The sequence below is a fragment of the Sorex araneus genome, chromosome 7 (genome assembly GCF_027595985.1).
Source record: "Sorex araneus isolate mSorAra2 chromosome 7, mSorAra2.pri, whole genome shotgun sequence".
NCBI classification, from domain to species: domain Eukaryota; kingdom Metazoa; phylum Chordata; class Mammalia; order Eulipotyphla; family Soricidae; genus Sorex; species Sorex araneus.
The window spans coordinates 27,165,453-27,182,878 of record NC_073308.1 but is presented as its reverse complement, the minus strand read 5'-3'; the positions used below and the strand labels follow the sequence as shown (position 1 = coordinate 27,182,878).

At 35.4% G+C, this 17,426-nt stretch overlaps 1 protein-coding gene across 1 annotated transcript in view; it reads right to left on the bottom strand.

The window, feature by feature from the left end:
• Positions 1-630: 630 nt before the first annotated feature.
• The window catches only part of CDC73 (cell division cycle 73), a 96,320-nt gene continuing 79,524 nt past the window's right edge, over positions 631-17,426 (bottom strand). Inside the window, exons 12-17 of the mRNA XM_055144348.1 lie at positions 13,837-13,872; positions 13,428-13,515; positions 9,974-10,135; positions 7,908-8,008; positions 5,245-5,386; positions 631-3,968 (exon numbers count right to left, since the gene is read on the bottom strand). Of these exons, the coding sequence (XP_055000323.1) occupies positions 3,932-3,968; positions 5,245-5,386; positions 7,908-8,008; positions 9,974-10,135; positions 13,428-13,515; positions 13,837-13,872 (566 nt within the window). The 3' untranslated portion in view covers positions 631-3,931. The remainder of the gene's footprint in view (positions 3,969-5,244; positions 5,387-7,907; positions 8,009-9,973; positions 10,136-13,427; positions 13,516-13,836; positions 13,873-17,426) is intronic.

Here is a 17,426-nt window from a genome sequence, read left to right as displayed (position 1 = left end):
CTGTTGCCCTGTTGCTCATCGATTTGCTTGATTGGGCACCAGTAACGTCTCCATTGTGCGACTTGTTGTTACTGTTTTTGGCATATCGAATACGCTACAGGAAGTTTGCCAGGCTCTCCAAGAGGGGCGGAGGAATCAAACCCGGGTCGGCCGCGTGCAAGGAAAATGCCCTACCTGCTGTGCTATCACTCCAGTCCGATAAAAGGAGGGCTGGAGCGACGTGGAGCAAGGTGGGGACGGCTGGCGGGTGGAGGACATGCCCAGGGACTTCAGTGCTGACTTCTGCCGCAATGACCAGTAATAATATATAGTAACAAAATCCTAATATATTAATAAATACTAATAAACCAGACTAAGGGGTAGTAAACATACATCTACCCATGTGGTAATGAACATGAGAGAACGTATAAGGTACGGCACTCCAAAATTTCAAATGCAGTTATTCCATTTTTTAAAAAATGTATACGATTAGTATCCAAACAGTAAATAGCAAAAATGATTATGTAATTTAAGAATAACTAGATTTGCTTTCTTTTTAAAACTCTCTTTGTAACACTATAAAGTATACTCTTAAGTCTTGAAGGATTTCAGAAATAAATTAGTTGAACAATTAAAACTCAAATAATAGTTATGTGCAGAGTGGTACTTTATTTCTGGTCACATCTGTATATCCTAACATCAGTACTTCTATTAACACCAATAAAATGAAACTGCTATATGTTAAGAATATGGCAACTTACTACCCCTCCCCACCATCCAATAAAGAACAATGTCATCACTTTAATTTTGTTAGGAGTCACAAAACTTTTATTTAGGAAAAATATTTCCTTCAATTTTATTAGATAATGAAATTTAAATGAAAATTTACTTTTACTTTTCCGTGTAGACCAATTGGAAAAGGAAGCCTCCACCTTTCATCAGCAAACTCCCATTGTCTAATTCTGCATGGCAGATAAGTTAATATTTCACATCCTTCTACTTTAAAAATCATGAAATTTTCATCATTGTGAATTAGTTATTTCTGCTGTATGGAGTTTGTCATGCTGCTGTTAAAAAAAAGTTAGTAATGGATATGGACACAAGGGAAACAAACCATAAACTACAATACTAGTTTATAATGAAATATATTAAACATTGTTTAAATATTAAACAGCAAAATACTCCTATATTAAATAAATAAGATGAATTTTTCATGTGGAACTATAGGCCAATCCCACCAATAATGGGGATGGTCTAGTGCAAAGGGTGGTCACACACATACAAATTTGGGGCTGGGGGGAAGGGGGAGAAACACAGTATTTAATACTGGTAATGTTTTCAATAGCAAATTAAACCAGTGATTCCTATTCCTTTCTAAAAACAAAATTACCCGGAAAACAAAAAAGAAATCATAACCAGATCTTGTCTCAGGCAATTTAAAACAATCTAGATTCAGACGTCGGTATTTTTCAAAGCTTCCAAATTACTCTCAGATTGAGAGCTGTTTATGAAGTCTACAGGCTTTGCATTGTTACCTGATTCAGGAAGTAGCCTATGAATAAAAAAAATTTGAGCTTTCCTTTAGTGGTAGGACAAAAATCTGGGTGTTCTTCAAGTTAATGGTAATTTATGAGCAAATCAATTTACTAATGCATACTTCATGTCCAGTAAAATACTTGCTCACACCTCTTCACTCCCTATTAATTCTATCTGTACTTTCAAACTCCAAAACCATGTACATCAAAGAAACAAGTCATTTTCACTGAATACACATTATTCATTTGTGCCTGTAACTATTTCCTGAAAGCCTACTATGTGCAAGGCACTATGAGTGGGCTTGGAGTCAGGCAGAACTTGGAGCCATGAGAGAACTAAGAGTTACTGGCTGAAACATTTTTTGGTCTCATTTTTTTCCCCAGAATAGTTATAAAATTAATTACATGAACTTAATACAGGAGTTACTGCCAAATTTAAAAAAAAAATTTAAAAAACACTGAGAGTTTGATTTTAAAACGTAAGACATAGCACATTTGTACTTTTCCTAATGATTCTTTGTTATTTCCAGAAGCCTCTGAATATAGGTAAGGCAAATTCAAGATAGAAAAATAAACCCTGTTTAAAGTAGATGTTTCCAATTTTAACTACACTCTGTAAGTAAATTTCATACATGACGTTAAGTATAAATACTAAAAATATTTATAGAAAGGTAGTTCATGTCCACTTGTAGTAGTCTTAACAAATAATCTTACATTAAAATATTACAGATTCTAGTCCTTGACTATTTCATCATGGAGAATGTTTACACAATACATAATTTATTTGGAAAACATTTATATGTTGAAAAATTCTAATGTGAACAGATTTGAGTTTTATTTTCAAGAAAGGATGCAATAAAGAAGGGGAAATGTTTATAAATATCCTAAAACCTAGTTATTTAAAATGCTTGACTGCTTTACTTCTGAAATAAACCTAGTGAATTCCATGAATATTTTTTTGTTCTCCACTACTGGTACAGACATTGATGGTGACTTTAAAAATAAATAGTTAAGTGCTTCTCATTTTCATAAGAGTTGTAAATCTAAAAATGAGGCCAGGTAATATCAGCGTCACATAAAAAGAAGTTACATCTTTCTCAAAAAGTATGTAAACTGAAGAAATACCACTGAGGGCAGGAAAAATGGACAAAAGTAAATGACAAATGATTAGCAACAATTGCAATGGCAAAAATTCTTGAAAGGAAAGAGTAAAAAAGGGCTCATATTTAATTAAAAGTGAAATAAAAACTCAAGAAAAATGCTTATTCATTCATTGTACCTTGGATGCAATACTCTGTCTAAAGTAGAGACGTAGTAAAATATTTTACTAAGTTAAAATATAGGTTTTATATTTTATATGACACTGCAACATTGCATATGCACATAAAAATAACCAGTGTTTTTATCCTGTTTCTGTTCAGACACTTAATTATGCAAATGTTCTTTGGTGTCTGGGAGAATTTATCAATATTTAGGGATGATGGAAGGTAAGAACTCCAAGATCGACATGCCTGGAAACAGAAGACTCAAAATCCTACACCACAAAAAGGAAGATTCAAAGGAAAGCTTCTGAGAAAACATAAAGAAGTCAAGTCGCACAGCAATAGGAGTAATAAATTTCCTTCTCCCAAATCATATTCTGGCTCCCAAAAATAAAAAGTACTATAGCCTATTCAGTCTTTAATCTGTGTTTTGAAATTTTCAAGTGGAAAGGTATATCACAGATAGAAATATATTATTCTAAGTTTTTAAAATCACCAAAGTCAGTGAGAAGAATGTACATTCATTAAATGTATTCCTTATAAGAAGTCTTGAAAGGGCTGAATACTTCAACCAAAAGTGAAGAATTGTCCTTGATTTTTCATTATTCCTTTTTAAATAAAGAGTAAGTATATAGTATACATACAGGTTGACATTTTGAATCACTCAAAATAGTCACATCCCTTAGCTTGGTTTTGGAAGTTCAAGAATTAAAATTTAATACCATTCATAACAATATTTTCAGTAAAGGAATTATAGAGCAATGAAAAATCAGAAGCAAGATGGCTTAGAGAGCCTTATAACCTCTAAATATACACACATTTATAACCTGTATTTATTTTCTAAAGAACAAATTTTAAGTAATGCTAACTTAACCAATGGAGAAAAAACTTCTATCAAAATATACAATTTTCATTACAGACTAGAAGGCTAATATTAAAAAAATAGTTGTAAGCCAAAAAGTATGCTTATATGGACGACAGGCATCATCCCGTTGAAGCATAGAGCATCAAATAAGGTCTTATTAAAAGATCAATCTGTGACCTTCTTCATTTGTAAGTTCTTGATAAATTCATAAAGCTTGAGTCTCAGTCTTTGTATCAAGGTACATCCATGCTTCTTAATCCAGATTTCCAGATAAAGGAAAACCAAGTAACTCAGAATCTCAAGTGGGATTTATGCTTTACCATGTACCTGAAAAATAATATAATAGGTTATACTCAAAATAAGTAGACTTTAACAAATTTTTAAATCAACAGTGGATATGGGTATTTCGTTCATTTAAAGTAAGAGAGAGAAACTATAACTTGTAACTTTTGGACTTTTGTGAAGTAAGCTAGAAGAAACAGTCCTTTTATTATTTAGCCGCTTGGGCTATGAAAACCCAAATGGTTCCTCTTATATAAACTGCCAATTAAAACCACTGAGATATTCAATCACTCATGATTTTGAGGAAACCCACAGCTTTATTCAGACTTCTACCAAGAAAATTAAAGATTTTTTTTTTTTTTTGCTTTTTGGGTCACACCCAGCAATGCACAGGGGTCACTCCTGGTTCATGCACTCAGGAATCACCCCTGGCGGCGCTCAGGGGACCATATGGGATGCTGGGATTTGAAACTGGGTCGGCCGCGTGCAAGGCAAACGCCCTACCCGCTGTGCTATCACTCCAGCCCCAGAAAATTAAAGATTTTTAAAGCACAACATGAATGAGAACAGAAGATTCAGGAGTCAGGAAGACAGCACAGGCTGATGCGATAGACCCTAGACGGGATTGCAAGTAACACATGGTGGGAGCACTTTTTGACAGGCCCAAACAGAACTGCATCTTCAAGTCCAACAAACTAAAGGCCAGGCCGAGAAGAGCAGGGAGAAGCCCCTCCTCACCTCACATAAGTCCTGAGCACCTCCTGGTAGGTCAAAAAAGTCTTAAAAAGATACATCTGGGTTCCTTGTGTTCATCTGCTATTCTCAAGATTTTCCAACCACAAAATGGCTATTATGAAGGGTTTTAAGACCTCTATATTTATACTAGTCTTAAAATCTGAAACTAAACTGTTAAAACAACTTAAAAACTTCATTCCTATTACAAACTACCCATAACTCAAATCCAGCATTAGACACCAGCTGCTGGCTAAAACATAGGGATCACATAATCCAAGCTCTTTTTGACTAGAAAGAAAAAAATGTTTAGAAAGGTCATGCAGTTCAGCTGAGGTAAGATACAAATTTGAGACTAACAATTCAGAATTAATGACCTTTCCACTAAGCTGTAGACCTTTTTTCTATGTTGTATGTCAATATACAAAAGACATTCATTAATTTTCTAGTGTGGATGAGCATCAAACTAGATGATGTTTAGAAAAGAAAATTGGGAAATAAAGTTCATTTTAAGAAATTGAAACTCTTAAATTTTTAACTGTAAAATCACTGTAATAAAAAAATAAGTACATTTTAGGATCAGAATTACCTATCCAATGTTTCCCAGAACCGCAGGAAAACTGGTCTATCCAAATGACGTTTGTGATAGCTGAGTTCTAATACTGTTACATCCCATTTCTGAACGTTTGGGTCTAGACGAACTTCATCATATTTGAGATGGAAGGCTTTAACTATACAGGGGAGAAATGATTTTATTCAAACTGTAATAAAAAGTTATGCAGTATTTTAATTAAATAATGAAAATACTCAATAGATATAAACCAAAAAAAAGCAATCACCAGTTTTTCCATCAACCAAAGCAATAGTATAAACAAAGATATCTTTCACTGCAACTGTCTCAAAAACACTCATTTCAACACTTACTGAGGATTTATATACAATAGTCACTGAAGACATATGAAGGCCTATCATAATGATCCAGTGCTGCAATTATAAACAAATTCCTTGTATTTTTTTAAAGATCAGGAAAATTTATATAATTTGGTATTTTCACCAAGGCCTATAAAAACATTCCCATATATATGTATACCCTCCATTTTCAGTCTAGGCCAAATACAAATATTCACTTTCTATGTGTGTTACAGGAGAACAGAACAGAAGGCTGGAAGAAGAGTGGAAGCAATGAGACTTACTAAAAGCTAAGAGATTTAACTCAAAGAGTTGTTTCTAATTTTCTGACCCAAGCAAATTATTTAAAAATTTAATCGAGGCTAATTAAAGGTGTAAAGAGTGTAAGATGTCTCTATTTGCTACTTGTTGAGTTGAATGTAGGAAGGTGAGCTCATAAAGGATAATCCGTGACATACGTAGGTCCAAATGAATTAGTTAGAAGCATAACTTTCAGAACAAGGCAACAAAAAAGCTATCAGCTCTCCTTAAGGGACTACTTATAATTGAGAGGAGAAATGGGAACACAGACATGTAAGTGAAAACCAGGAAAAAAGTAGCCAGAGAATTCAAGAAACCTTAAAAGAACACTTTTAGAGGAGGAAGGAAACGGATCACGTGCATCACAAAGCAAACAAAAGTATTCAATATCTGAGTTAATAGTTTGGTGGGAACAATTTAGTGAAAAACAAGTCTATAGTGGATAGAGAATTAAATGGTGGTTTAGTAGAGACCTTTACAAAAGCCTAGACATAAACAAAAGAGAAGCTAGAAGTGAAAAGTGTTTTGGGAAAATGTTTCTTTCATTTGTTGGAAGATAGAAGGATCAAGAGAACTTTAAATTCTGACAGAAATTAACACTGAAGTGGAATAATTCATGAAAAAACATTTGATAATGGCTGTAGGTCTCAAGCTCTTAGCTAAATTTCATAAGGCTAACAATTTGAATAATACTAAATAAAATGACAGATTATTGATGATAATCACACCTGTATCACAACAGTATTCAATAAGGCTGGCATAATAAACATAAAAAACTTAAATAAAAACATATTCACCTTAGTGACACTTTACTAGCATTAAAATTCTTCTTTTCTCTATGTGATTAACTAGCACCATTTTGTGCATTACTCAAGTTTCAGAAATAACATTAAATGCTACAATAAAAGCTGTATTCAATTCATTAAAACAAGAAAATGCAGAACACCTGGATTAAGTATCACCAGAAACGGAGGCGAGGGTCTTTGGCCCTGTATGCAGCCCACAGAGTACATGCCATGTACACAGAAAGGATCCTGAGTCTGACTTGAAACCAAAGTAATTTTCTCTCAAATAATAAAAATACAAGACATAGAGTAACAAATTATTGGAATTTTCAAATCTGGACAGTTTCTAATCTGAAGAATGAAGACACAACACAAAATAAGACTGCTACCCAAAAAATCATACTAGCACAATTCTTATTCATAGTTACTGAAAGTTATCATTTGTAATTAGTACATGTATTTCATGAGTGCTTTTTTTTTATTTTTTGTTTTCTTTTTTGGGCTATACCCACTGATGCCTAGGGGGATTACTCCTGGAGATGCTCAAAGGGCCATATGGGATGCCGGGGATAAAACCCAAGTTGGATGCATACAAGTTAAGCGCCCTACCCTTTGTACCTCCAGGCTCCAAGAATGCTTCTTTTTTTAATAGTGATTTTACTGTCGTCAATTTGTACTCAAAATAGATATCCCTAATTGCAAATAAGCAACTTAATCAAAGATTCCCAAACTTACTTGAAAATCACCCCATTAAAAAAAAAGAAAAAAGAATCCCTTCAATGACCCTGGAAATATTCCTTCTTTAGAAAATAAACTGAAAGTGTCCCCAGTTGCACCAGAGGCTACTACTATTGCCCACTGAGTTGGTTCCAGCGGGCCTCCTCATTCCATGTCTTGCAGGGGAGGTAGGAAGTATCTGCCACAAAGAAACATCAATGGTCTTCAAAAAAGCCCCTACAGTAATTTCACAAGTATCTAAAATTTAAATTGTTATTTAACAGGAAATCCTTTCTTGATATTTACGCAGTCATAATTATCTTTAGCAACAAATTTCTATACTAGACATAGTGAGGACAAGGACAACGTATCAAAAGGGATGGACGTCCAAAGGGTGAAGCGCATGCACTGTACGTGGTGACCAGCCCAAACTCTCCCCGCTGAAGCCCAGCATCACCACCAGGCAAAGTAGTGCTGGAAGTAGTCCCTGCTCCCAAACCCACCCCAGCACTACCCCAAAATTAAATAAGGAGAATCTTACTTTTAGCAAAAATGTCCACCGGTGATCCATCAGGCAAAAGCCATGGCCAACCTTTGAACTGCCACGCAGGGCCTTGCACGAAAACTGCTACAACCCGGTCCCTATTAGGAAGGAGAGAGAATCTCTCAATCATGAGTTTCAGCTACTGTAAGTCCTGAAGGAAGTCTCATAATCATTCATGTGACACTTATCCTGTCAACATTTCTGTGCAGTGAGCAAAGCAGATCAGCAAGAGTTGACAACATTATTACCAGATACACTGTTAGTAATTAGATACACTATCAGACACACTAATGGCTACGAGGCTCCCCACAATCGGCCTGGCATTTGTGCACCCAATTCTTTTAAATATATTTATATGCACATAATACTTATATCCAATCCCTTATCTCTGCCTTTGGAGAATAAGGCAGAGATATTTCAATGCAATAAGGAAAAGTAGTTGATCTATTAAAAAGTTCACTTTAAAAGAGATGATTTTAATGAAATATTAAATTACAGTAGTTCATGGACATTACAAAGACTTCAAGTTTTATTTTTAGGTTATTCTGATGTTTGGAAAGTAATCTGAACACAAAATTCATTTATAGTTTTTAAACGTTCCCACTGTTTAGTGTGATTTTAGTCAACCTGAAAGATTTTTTTATTAAGCAGCATGCTTTCTAACCTTTCAATTTCATTCTCTTAGGAATAGTTCTCTTTCTAGATTCTTTAAAACTCCTTGTTTACAAAATTTTTAATCATGGAGAAATTACAAGTTACAACTGCCATAAACTAAAGAGATGGGAACAAATTTTAACATCACTAAAAATTATTAATAAGATTTACTACAAGCCAGTATACTGTATACCAATATTGTTCATTTTACACCTTATGTCAATACCTTTGGTCCTCAAAACAATGCATTTTAAGTACTATAATCACTCCAACTTTACTAATGAGCAAACAAGTTCAAGGATGTACTAGAGAACAGTCCACTAGACAAAAGAGGAAGAAAGGGAAGACAAAGGAATACAAAAAAAGAAGAGGGAGAGAAATAAATTAACTTGTGACTCATTAAACTTTTTCCTCTGTGAGGACTATTTAAGAATATGAGAAGCTTTCTCAGTTCTATGATTTATCTTGACCCTTACAACTTGTAATCCCATTCCCACTGGAAATGCCCAGAGGGTCACAGACCACATTTTGAGAAGCACTGCATTAGATGGATGATTCTAAAGCTATCAAAACATAAAACCAGGATTTACCTTACAAATAAAAGCAAAGAGCAAAGTAATAAGATGAAACACACAAATTTAAAATTTACCCTGCAGAAAACCTGATGAAAACCTGCTGAAAACCGAGATACACAGTAAAAAATTATTTTTCCTTTATGGTATATCCTTTATAAAATAATACAGAAATATTTTATTATTCAATCAATTTTTAACATTTCAAACCTTAAAATTCTCAATGTCTTGACTTCCTATGGTCTAAAAGACTAATGCATCAAAATTTGCAGTCTGTATCATAAAAAAACCCACTTTTATTGAATATCAAAAGCACTTGATACTTTATTAAAGTATATTTTACGCAAAATGAAAAACAGTGATGTTAATTACCTCCACTGAATTATTTCCTGGGGGGACAAAAGGGTTGAGGGAGGACAAACAAAGGACACAAAAAATGATCTCTTTACAATGACAGTAAAAATGCTTTGTCATTTACTACCAGAAAAATTTTAAATCAGAGAAACAAAACTCTAAATACAGGCTCTCAAAAAAGTCTACCTCTAAGTTTTACTCTATAAATTGATCCAGAGCAAAAGGAGAGGTGGAAAGAATTTTTACTTATTTCCCAGAAAACAGTACTTCTTGTATGTAAAATCATTTAGATATCCAAAGTTAGTATTTTTTTTTAGGTTCGAATTATAGTTTTATAGATGATAAACTTAGATTGTTAATGCAGATTTCCCACGTGTATTCTATTTAGAACTCAATGTAAAATTCAATGCTTAATGGAATGCTTATGGAAAAAAAATTCAATGCTTATGGAAAAAAAATAATCATGTAACAGAGACACTTTACCAGTCTTGGGGCATAAGTTTCAGGGGCTGGTCCACTACTCTGTACGGAACAGTGACACTAAGGGCAGTACCCCCTGGCTGCATCTGGTCTTTTCTTCTCTGTATCAGAGTTTCATTTTCTCGCTGGCAGCCTTGTTTCTTCTTTTCATCTGATGGGACAAATCTTTGAAAAAGAGGCAAGGAAACAGCAAATGTATTTAATGTAATGCACATCGGAAAAATATATTATGAAGTAATTTAAAATTACTGATAGTTCTGAACCAAAAACCCATTTGAATGAGGAGGCGCCTTCCAAAGTGGTGTTCAGGGACCCAAGGGCCACTCAAGATACTCAGCCAACAGGACCAGTTCAGTGCTCAGGCCCAAAGATGTGGTGCTGCTCTAAGGCCTATAGGGCCAAGGATCACCAGGGTCTCACAGAGGATGCTGGGCCTCTAGGGCTAAGTCCGGTGATGCCTGAAAGGTCAAATGGTGCTGGGTACGCAGGCACATGCAAGGCAAACCACAACTCCTAGACTCTCTGGTCCCTCATTTTAAAAAATAAGCCAGTTCTGCAGTTAGATCAGAGCAAATGTATACGGTTCCTTCCTCTGTAGGCATAATTTATATTCATTCCAGACTTACTATTCTCTAAAGTTACATTAAAGACAACACTAATCCTTGATTTCTCATATGCTATCAGAGAGAAATTTTACAGTAAGTCAAAAGGTGACTCACTTGAAATGAAGATGATGTGGTTTCTGACGCCACATCACTAAGAGAGAAGAAAAAGTAGTAGGCTTTTTCCAGATCAGGCAATTCGGCCTGTGTAGGAGCTTCACAAAATATTCCTTTTCATGCTTTTGCTCATGCCTCAGCAACATCAGTGTTGCTCTGCACATTTTAAAGACGAAAATTAAATCAATGTATGCTGTCTGGGTTAGTTAAATACTGCAATAGTTGCTGACTGACCCTACGTGACTCAATCTTCTACTGTACCATCAACAAATAACTCTCGAACAACTCAGTTCTCTTGTAGAACTGCTACCGAATATAGTGCTCTGCGGCTAGACCTTGCAGGGTCGACCAGTAGCCCGGCTCACAAGGCATTTAAAAACATTTTTCATTTCTGAAATACATGTACTTCTAAAGTATAGTCTATTGCATTAGCTATGGTCTGGCCCCTCCAATTACTTGGGAGCAGAACAATTAGTGCACTGAGTTTCATTCTATATCTGAAATTAAGAAAGATAGACGAGGAAAGGAAACCCATAAAAGCTTATGCTTTGTTGTATATTTCTAAAGTGCCCAAAACCATCACAGACATACTGACTTTGTAATAATTTAAGTTTTTAATCACATGCCAACTGTGGTAATACTGAACTCCACATTTTGAGATACACTCACATTCATTTCACATGATAAATAAGTTAAGCTTTCTGTATACTTAAAAAATCCCCTCAGATAATCATTCTATTTCTTACGGAGTTTCATTTAAAATTACCAAATACTGACATCAAATGAAGAATTTTATATTTTAAACACACATGTACTGTTGGTAATTATTCTACTGAATGGACACAACCCCCCAAAAGTATTAACTTACTGATATCATATAAGACATCATCTCTGCCTTCTCGAAGTATATGTGATAGGAGTAGGGAAAGACAGAAAGGAAACTCCTAAAGTTATCCCAAAAGGTTGAATAATTTTAAACTGCTTGTGGCAGGGAGTATAAAAAAGCAGTTTCCTCCTATGCATGTGCTATGCAGCATTTGACTGTACGAGGGCGCCCACCCCGCGCCATCTCGGCGCACTCTCTTCAGGAAAGCTCCCCTCCTGACAACTCTGCACAAAGGTGTGATAATCATGGATGGACAGAATTTAACAGTCATCCGCTTTATTTATATAAAATTTTACTAAAACTTCTCTCAAGATCATGCTTATACTCATCCTAATTTTCCTATTTAGGCATGAAAGGTTAATGTGGCCTTTATTTTATTTTTTTCTTATTGGAGGGTTGAAAATTGAAGAATACTGAATTTTCCATGAAACTAAATAGAATCTATGCCAACATGAGCTATGGGTTACAGCCAGTACTATAATTGTGTGGAGGAGGTTTCAATTATGCATTAATTACAAAGTAAAGCCTCCAGCTGACTCAAACTGTAGGGGAGATGTCAGTTGCAATGAGGTGTTAAACTATGAAGAGAGTATTTTAGACTGAGAAGAAAAAATAGGTATGGTCTATCCAAAGAATGAGGTGTGTTTGGGTTCTCTCTAGTAAGGCTACAAGAAGAGATAATAAAGCCGACTTGTGGTTTCTCAGTATTGTATTACCCACTACTATAAAAATACTATTTAAGTATAAGACTTGTAGTATATAAAGTAGAATACTACCAAAGATACCGAAAACACAAAAATACAAAATTTAACATTTCAAAAAATTTCTATGAATGTTCTATAACCATATAAGGAGATATTTAAAAGTTATAAATAACACTGCCACAAATCACCTCTGATGCACCATGTAAACTTTCACTGCCATGATCCAGAGACTCATGACCCAGAGACTCAGAAATAAATCTCAAAAGAGATTAACAAGTGACAGAATTTCTCCTGGATCCCGTACAAGCCTGAGTCACCCTGCGATTACACGGAAGGGGGTAGGTAAGCCCCTTGCCTGCCCAAACCTCCACATTTCATAACTGCTGCCATGATCCCAGCCAGACCCCACTGCTTGGATGAGCCTCATCAAGAAATTATCAATTTGTTGAAAAACTCAGGTATGCAGGTTTTGTGACTGAAATCTCCAGCTTTCATAGGTTTGGGGGTGGGTGGACTACCTCCTCCCATCTTTTATACATTCAGAAACCTGGCAGTCACCGCCCCCAAAGCCACCAGTCAGTGAAGAATTTTAACTCCACCTGTATTTTGGACACCCTAGAGTAAACTGCCACCATTTGTTCACAGAATATCTCAAACTCTATAACACTGATAAATCAGGAAAATCAGGAGTATTACACCAGATTGGATGGGATATAATGTATAGAAGGCAACCAATCTCAATTAACACAGAAGGCTTAACCTGTGACAAAATCTTAGTAATCTCTTATGCAAGGGTTTATAGGCTCCACGGTGAGATTCAACAATTTCACTAATTTTCTTCTAAGGAAACATTTTTTTGATCATCCTTTTAGCAAATTATTTATGGCAAGTAATGTAAAATAAATTATTGAGGGGCTGCTTATGGGGACAGGCTCAAGGGGTGACTGGGAAAACTGGAAGTTGGTGGAGGAAAGTAGACACTGGTAAAGGGGAAGGTGCTCAAGTACTATACCACTGAAATTGATCACTGAATTTTGTAACTTTGTATCTCATGGTGATTTAGCAGATTTTTTAAAAGAAAAACAGAACTCTAGTTTTCAATGCTGCCACCATGCCCCATGAAAGGAATCACTGAACAAATGACTTACTTGAGGTCTTGCAGGAGGTCCTTTGCATTAAGCATGGTTATTAAAGAGGTGGTAGCTGCAGGAATTATGATTATGGGTGTTCGAGAGCCTAAATAAACAAAGTTTTGAAGGCATCAAATATATTACTATTAAAAGATTCATACTTTATTTCACACCTAAAAAATTAAAATTTTTAAATTTTAACTCACTTAAGCCAAGAAATATTTTAAATCAGCAATGACACTCAAAATGTTTATAATCAGCAAACTCAGTACTGCCTAATTAAAACGAATACCAAGCACCTATGTTAGGGATGTATAAATAAGAGCCCTTGTTTTTCAATCTAGCTTATTCATTGTGTCTCTATTTCCACCCCTCTCCTCTTCATCTTTACTTTTCTAAATTAGTTTATAATCAGGCATCATCTCACCTTTCTTCTGATTTGGAGGAGGTCTTGCTTGAGAAACTGTAAGGGAAAAGAAAATTCTGAGTGTCATCAAAATCATATTCTTATTTTCAAGCTACTTAAGTCCTAATAGTTTTATTTAAACACATCTAGTTATATTATTAAAGAATATTACAGTCTTCCCAAATAGTTACTTCTCAGTGTCTCAAAATCCGGTAACGCTTAGCATTATTCAAGTATACACACTTATAAAATAAGTGGTGAAGTCCCAGACAGCTAATACCGTAGCTAAGGCTATACTGAACACTGCTGAATGGTTAGAACCCTGGCATCACATACACAATAACCTGAACATAGAGCTATAGACCTTGGGCCACTGAGCACCACCAGGTCTGACCCACATAACTCCTATCTCCTAACCAGAGCCCAAACAGCACCACATCATCAGGCCTGAGAAAGGAACCACAAGTTCAACTGCCAAGAACTCCTGAAAGGCCCCAAAGAAAACTGAAGTAAAAACAAAAAACTGCTAGTAACTAAGTACTATCTACACCTACAATCACAAATATTAGGTAACAGGAAAGGAAACATTTTCTTAACTACTCACAGTAATAAATGCAAAAATTGAATGAGTACGTAACATCGGAAAACACTAAACGCTGCAATAATTTTGGCAGAATAAAGGCCTACGTTTCACTTTTCCTCTGTGCAAAAACTTTTTTTCACTATTAATAGAAGAGAATGTAACAGGCAATGAGTCACACAAAAGTTTGTTATATGAAAATTTCCCATATTACTGTAATTATGAATGTATGCTATAAAACACCAATATCTATAACTTTTCATTTTTTTGTATATGTAGTTAACTGTACTACATAGAAATATTCATGCCATCGTATGTTAGCACTAATCAAATTCAAGAAAATATTTTCAGATAAAAGCTATTTATTCATATTGTGAAAATTCGATTGCCTTCTATTACCTGCTAGAATGCATCTATTTTCTTTAAAGTATAAGTATTGGGGCCAGGAATGGGGCTTGGTGGCAGAGAATTTCATGTGAAAGAGGCCCTAGGCTTCAATCCCTGGCACCAAAAACTATATTTGAAATAAATGAGTAAATAAAACACAGATAAGACTAATTTCAAATTTAGGAAACTTAAAATTCAAATTTGGTTTCAGAGTACAGAGATAAAAAGGCAGTAAAACACTAATTTTGACTAATATTACTTGATATATTTAGTTTTAAGTTCAGTTTAGTATGATTTCTTCCAACCACACATACGGAGAAAAACAAAATAAATTCACACACATACATATTAGAGTGTTTTAATCTTTCTTCTAAGGGAAAAATATATAGACAGTTTAAGCCATTAGAAATAGGACTTGTGGTTAAGTTGATCATCCAGAGCCTAGCTTCTTAACCATGAATCACCACCTCATATGCCATCATAAAAAGTTTGGCAAATACATAGGCGGAGGGGGGGTATGTGGGGGTTTGGTGGTGGATCAAATATGAAAACTTTCTAACTATCTCACAGTGATTCAATAAAAAATAAAATTTAAAAAAAAGTCTGGCAATAAAGCTTCTGAACATCTAACAACCAAAATTAATTTAAAATCACCTGGGCAATAAACCCAAGCAAGCACAACTGGCATTTCTCGGGTGACAAAGAGTCACAAGTGGAAAAGTTTAGAAATTCTGCTCTAGATTATAATATAACTGCAATAAACATTTGCTATTTATTTGTTGGAGGAAAAAGGAATAATGAAACGGGTTAAGTAGAACAGGAATTACTATAAAAATAATAAAGATAATGACAAAGAAGACATCTTTGAAAACGCTGGTGAGAACTCAACAGACTCCAGAGATTTGGAAAAAGATTATCATTGGAACTGGGATGAAAAAACATTAGAAAAACACTGGAAATGAATGAAAAAACAATCTTCAATATAGGCCAAGAATGTAGTATCTCATCAGTACCCATGTTGAAGTATTTGTTCATATCTCAGGAACAAGAGAAAAAAACTTTTAAAAGAAGTTAACACAAAGTTTAGAGGTTTAGTAAATATTAACCAAAAAAATAAAATAAAGTAAGTTCCCAAGTAAGGAACAAGGCAAGAACACTACAGCCAAGTACTCTAATTATACAGTGGGGATGGGGAAAGAACACAAGATGGCCAAGGACAACAGGGCGATCTTAATGGCTCTCTCCATTTTGCTATTTCCTACATTAATTAGGACAGAAGGGGAGAGGGAGGCGGCGCCCTGCTGAAAAAGGCAGCAAGCATCACGGCATAGGAATCCCCTCTTCTAATCCACCAGAAATAGCCCCACCCAAGGGCTGCTGGAAGGAGGCCCTGAAATCTCCCATCTCCAGATAGGCAGAGAATCCCGCTCCCCGTGGCTTCTGGCTAGGGATTCACCCCGATCCCACACCATCCCGAAATCCACCGGGAATGCTCAGAGTTGGCCAAAAAATGGCTAGGAAAGGAATGGAAGTCCATTCCACACAAAGGGATTGAGTTTCCCAGAAGACCTCTTCCAGTCCTCCTCCTAAATCAAGCACCACAGAAGGGGAGTAAGAAGGGCCACCGCAGGCAGTCTTTTCCCCACACAGCTTTCCTTTCTTCCCTTCAATAAACTGACTGGGTGCTTGTCTAAAGAGGACTGGATCTGTCACAAATTCCTTTCAATGTACCGGAGGAGTCCCTTTCCTGTCCCCACTTTACACTGGCAGGTTGAAGTGACTAAACAATTAAGTCTTTCTGTCCTCAAATTTCTACCTGTTGATACTGTTTTAAGCAACATATCCAGCAGTTCTAGCGAATACTACCAGCTCCTGAACCATCTTCAACAAATACAAAAGAAGGCAATATACAATCTAAAAATAAAATAATAAATAATAAAATAATAAAATAATCTTTATCATTGCTATGCTTAATTTCAGATGCAATTCAATTCTGAACCTGTGTATTTTTTCAGAGCGTCAGCAAGTCAGCCACTTGCCTTGTGTGACGGCCAACTTGGATTCAATCCCCTGCACATAAGGCCCAGAGAGCTGACTCAAGATTAAGCCAGGTGTGGCCCAAAAACAAAAGAAAAATAATAATAATAACAACCTTCCTAAATATTTAGTCAGAGCCTATATACAAGGCACCCTGCTTATAAAACAAATAATCCTACCCCTCAGAAGAAAAGACTTTCAGTAAAGCAGCCAGGCCATAAACAAAGAAGCAAACACAAACCTGAACACATAATCTTAAAGAATAAAAGAAATGTACAGTGACAAAAAACTGTCCTTTAGATAGAACACTATCTCCCAAAGGGTGAGGCACTATAATCAAGATCTGAAGGCTGAAAGAAAAAAACTTACACAGAACAAGTGCAAAAACTGCCCAGATAAGAGGTAGCAATGTGGGCAGATAACAAGCACATGAAGAACTACTGTAGTTAATAAACTACTGTAGTTAAGTCACATGATTAGACCATTAAGAAAAAAAAGGAAATGTGATGAGAGATAATATATATATATTTATATACACACACACATATATACACACATATATACACATACACATATAGATGCAGGGGCTTAGAGATGTGCTTCTCTC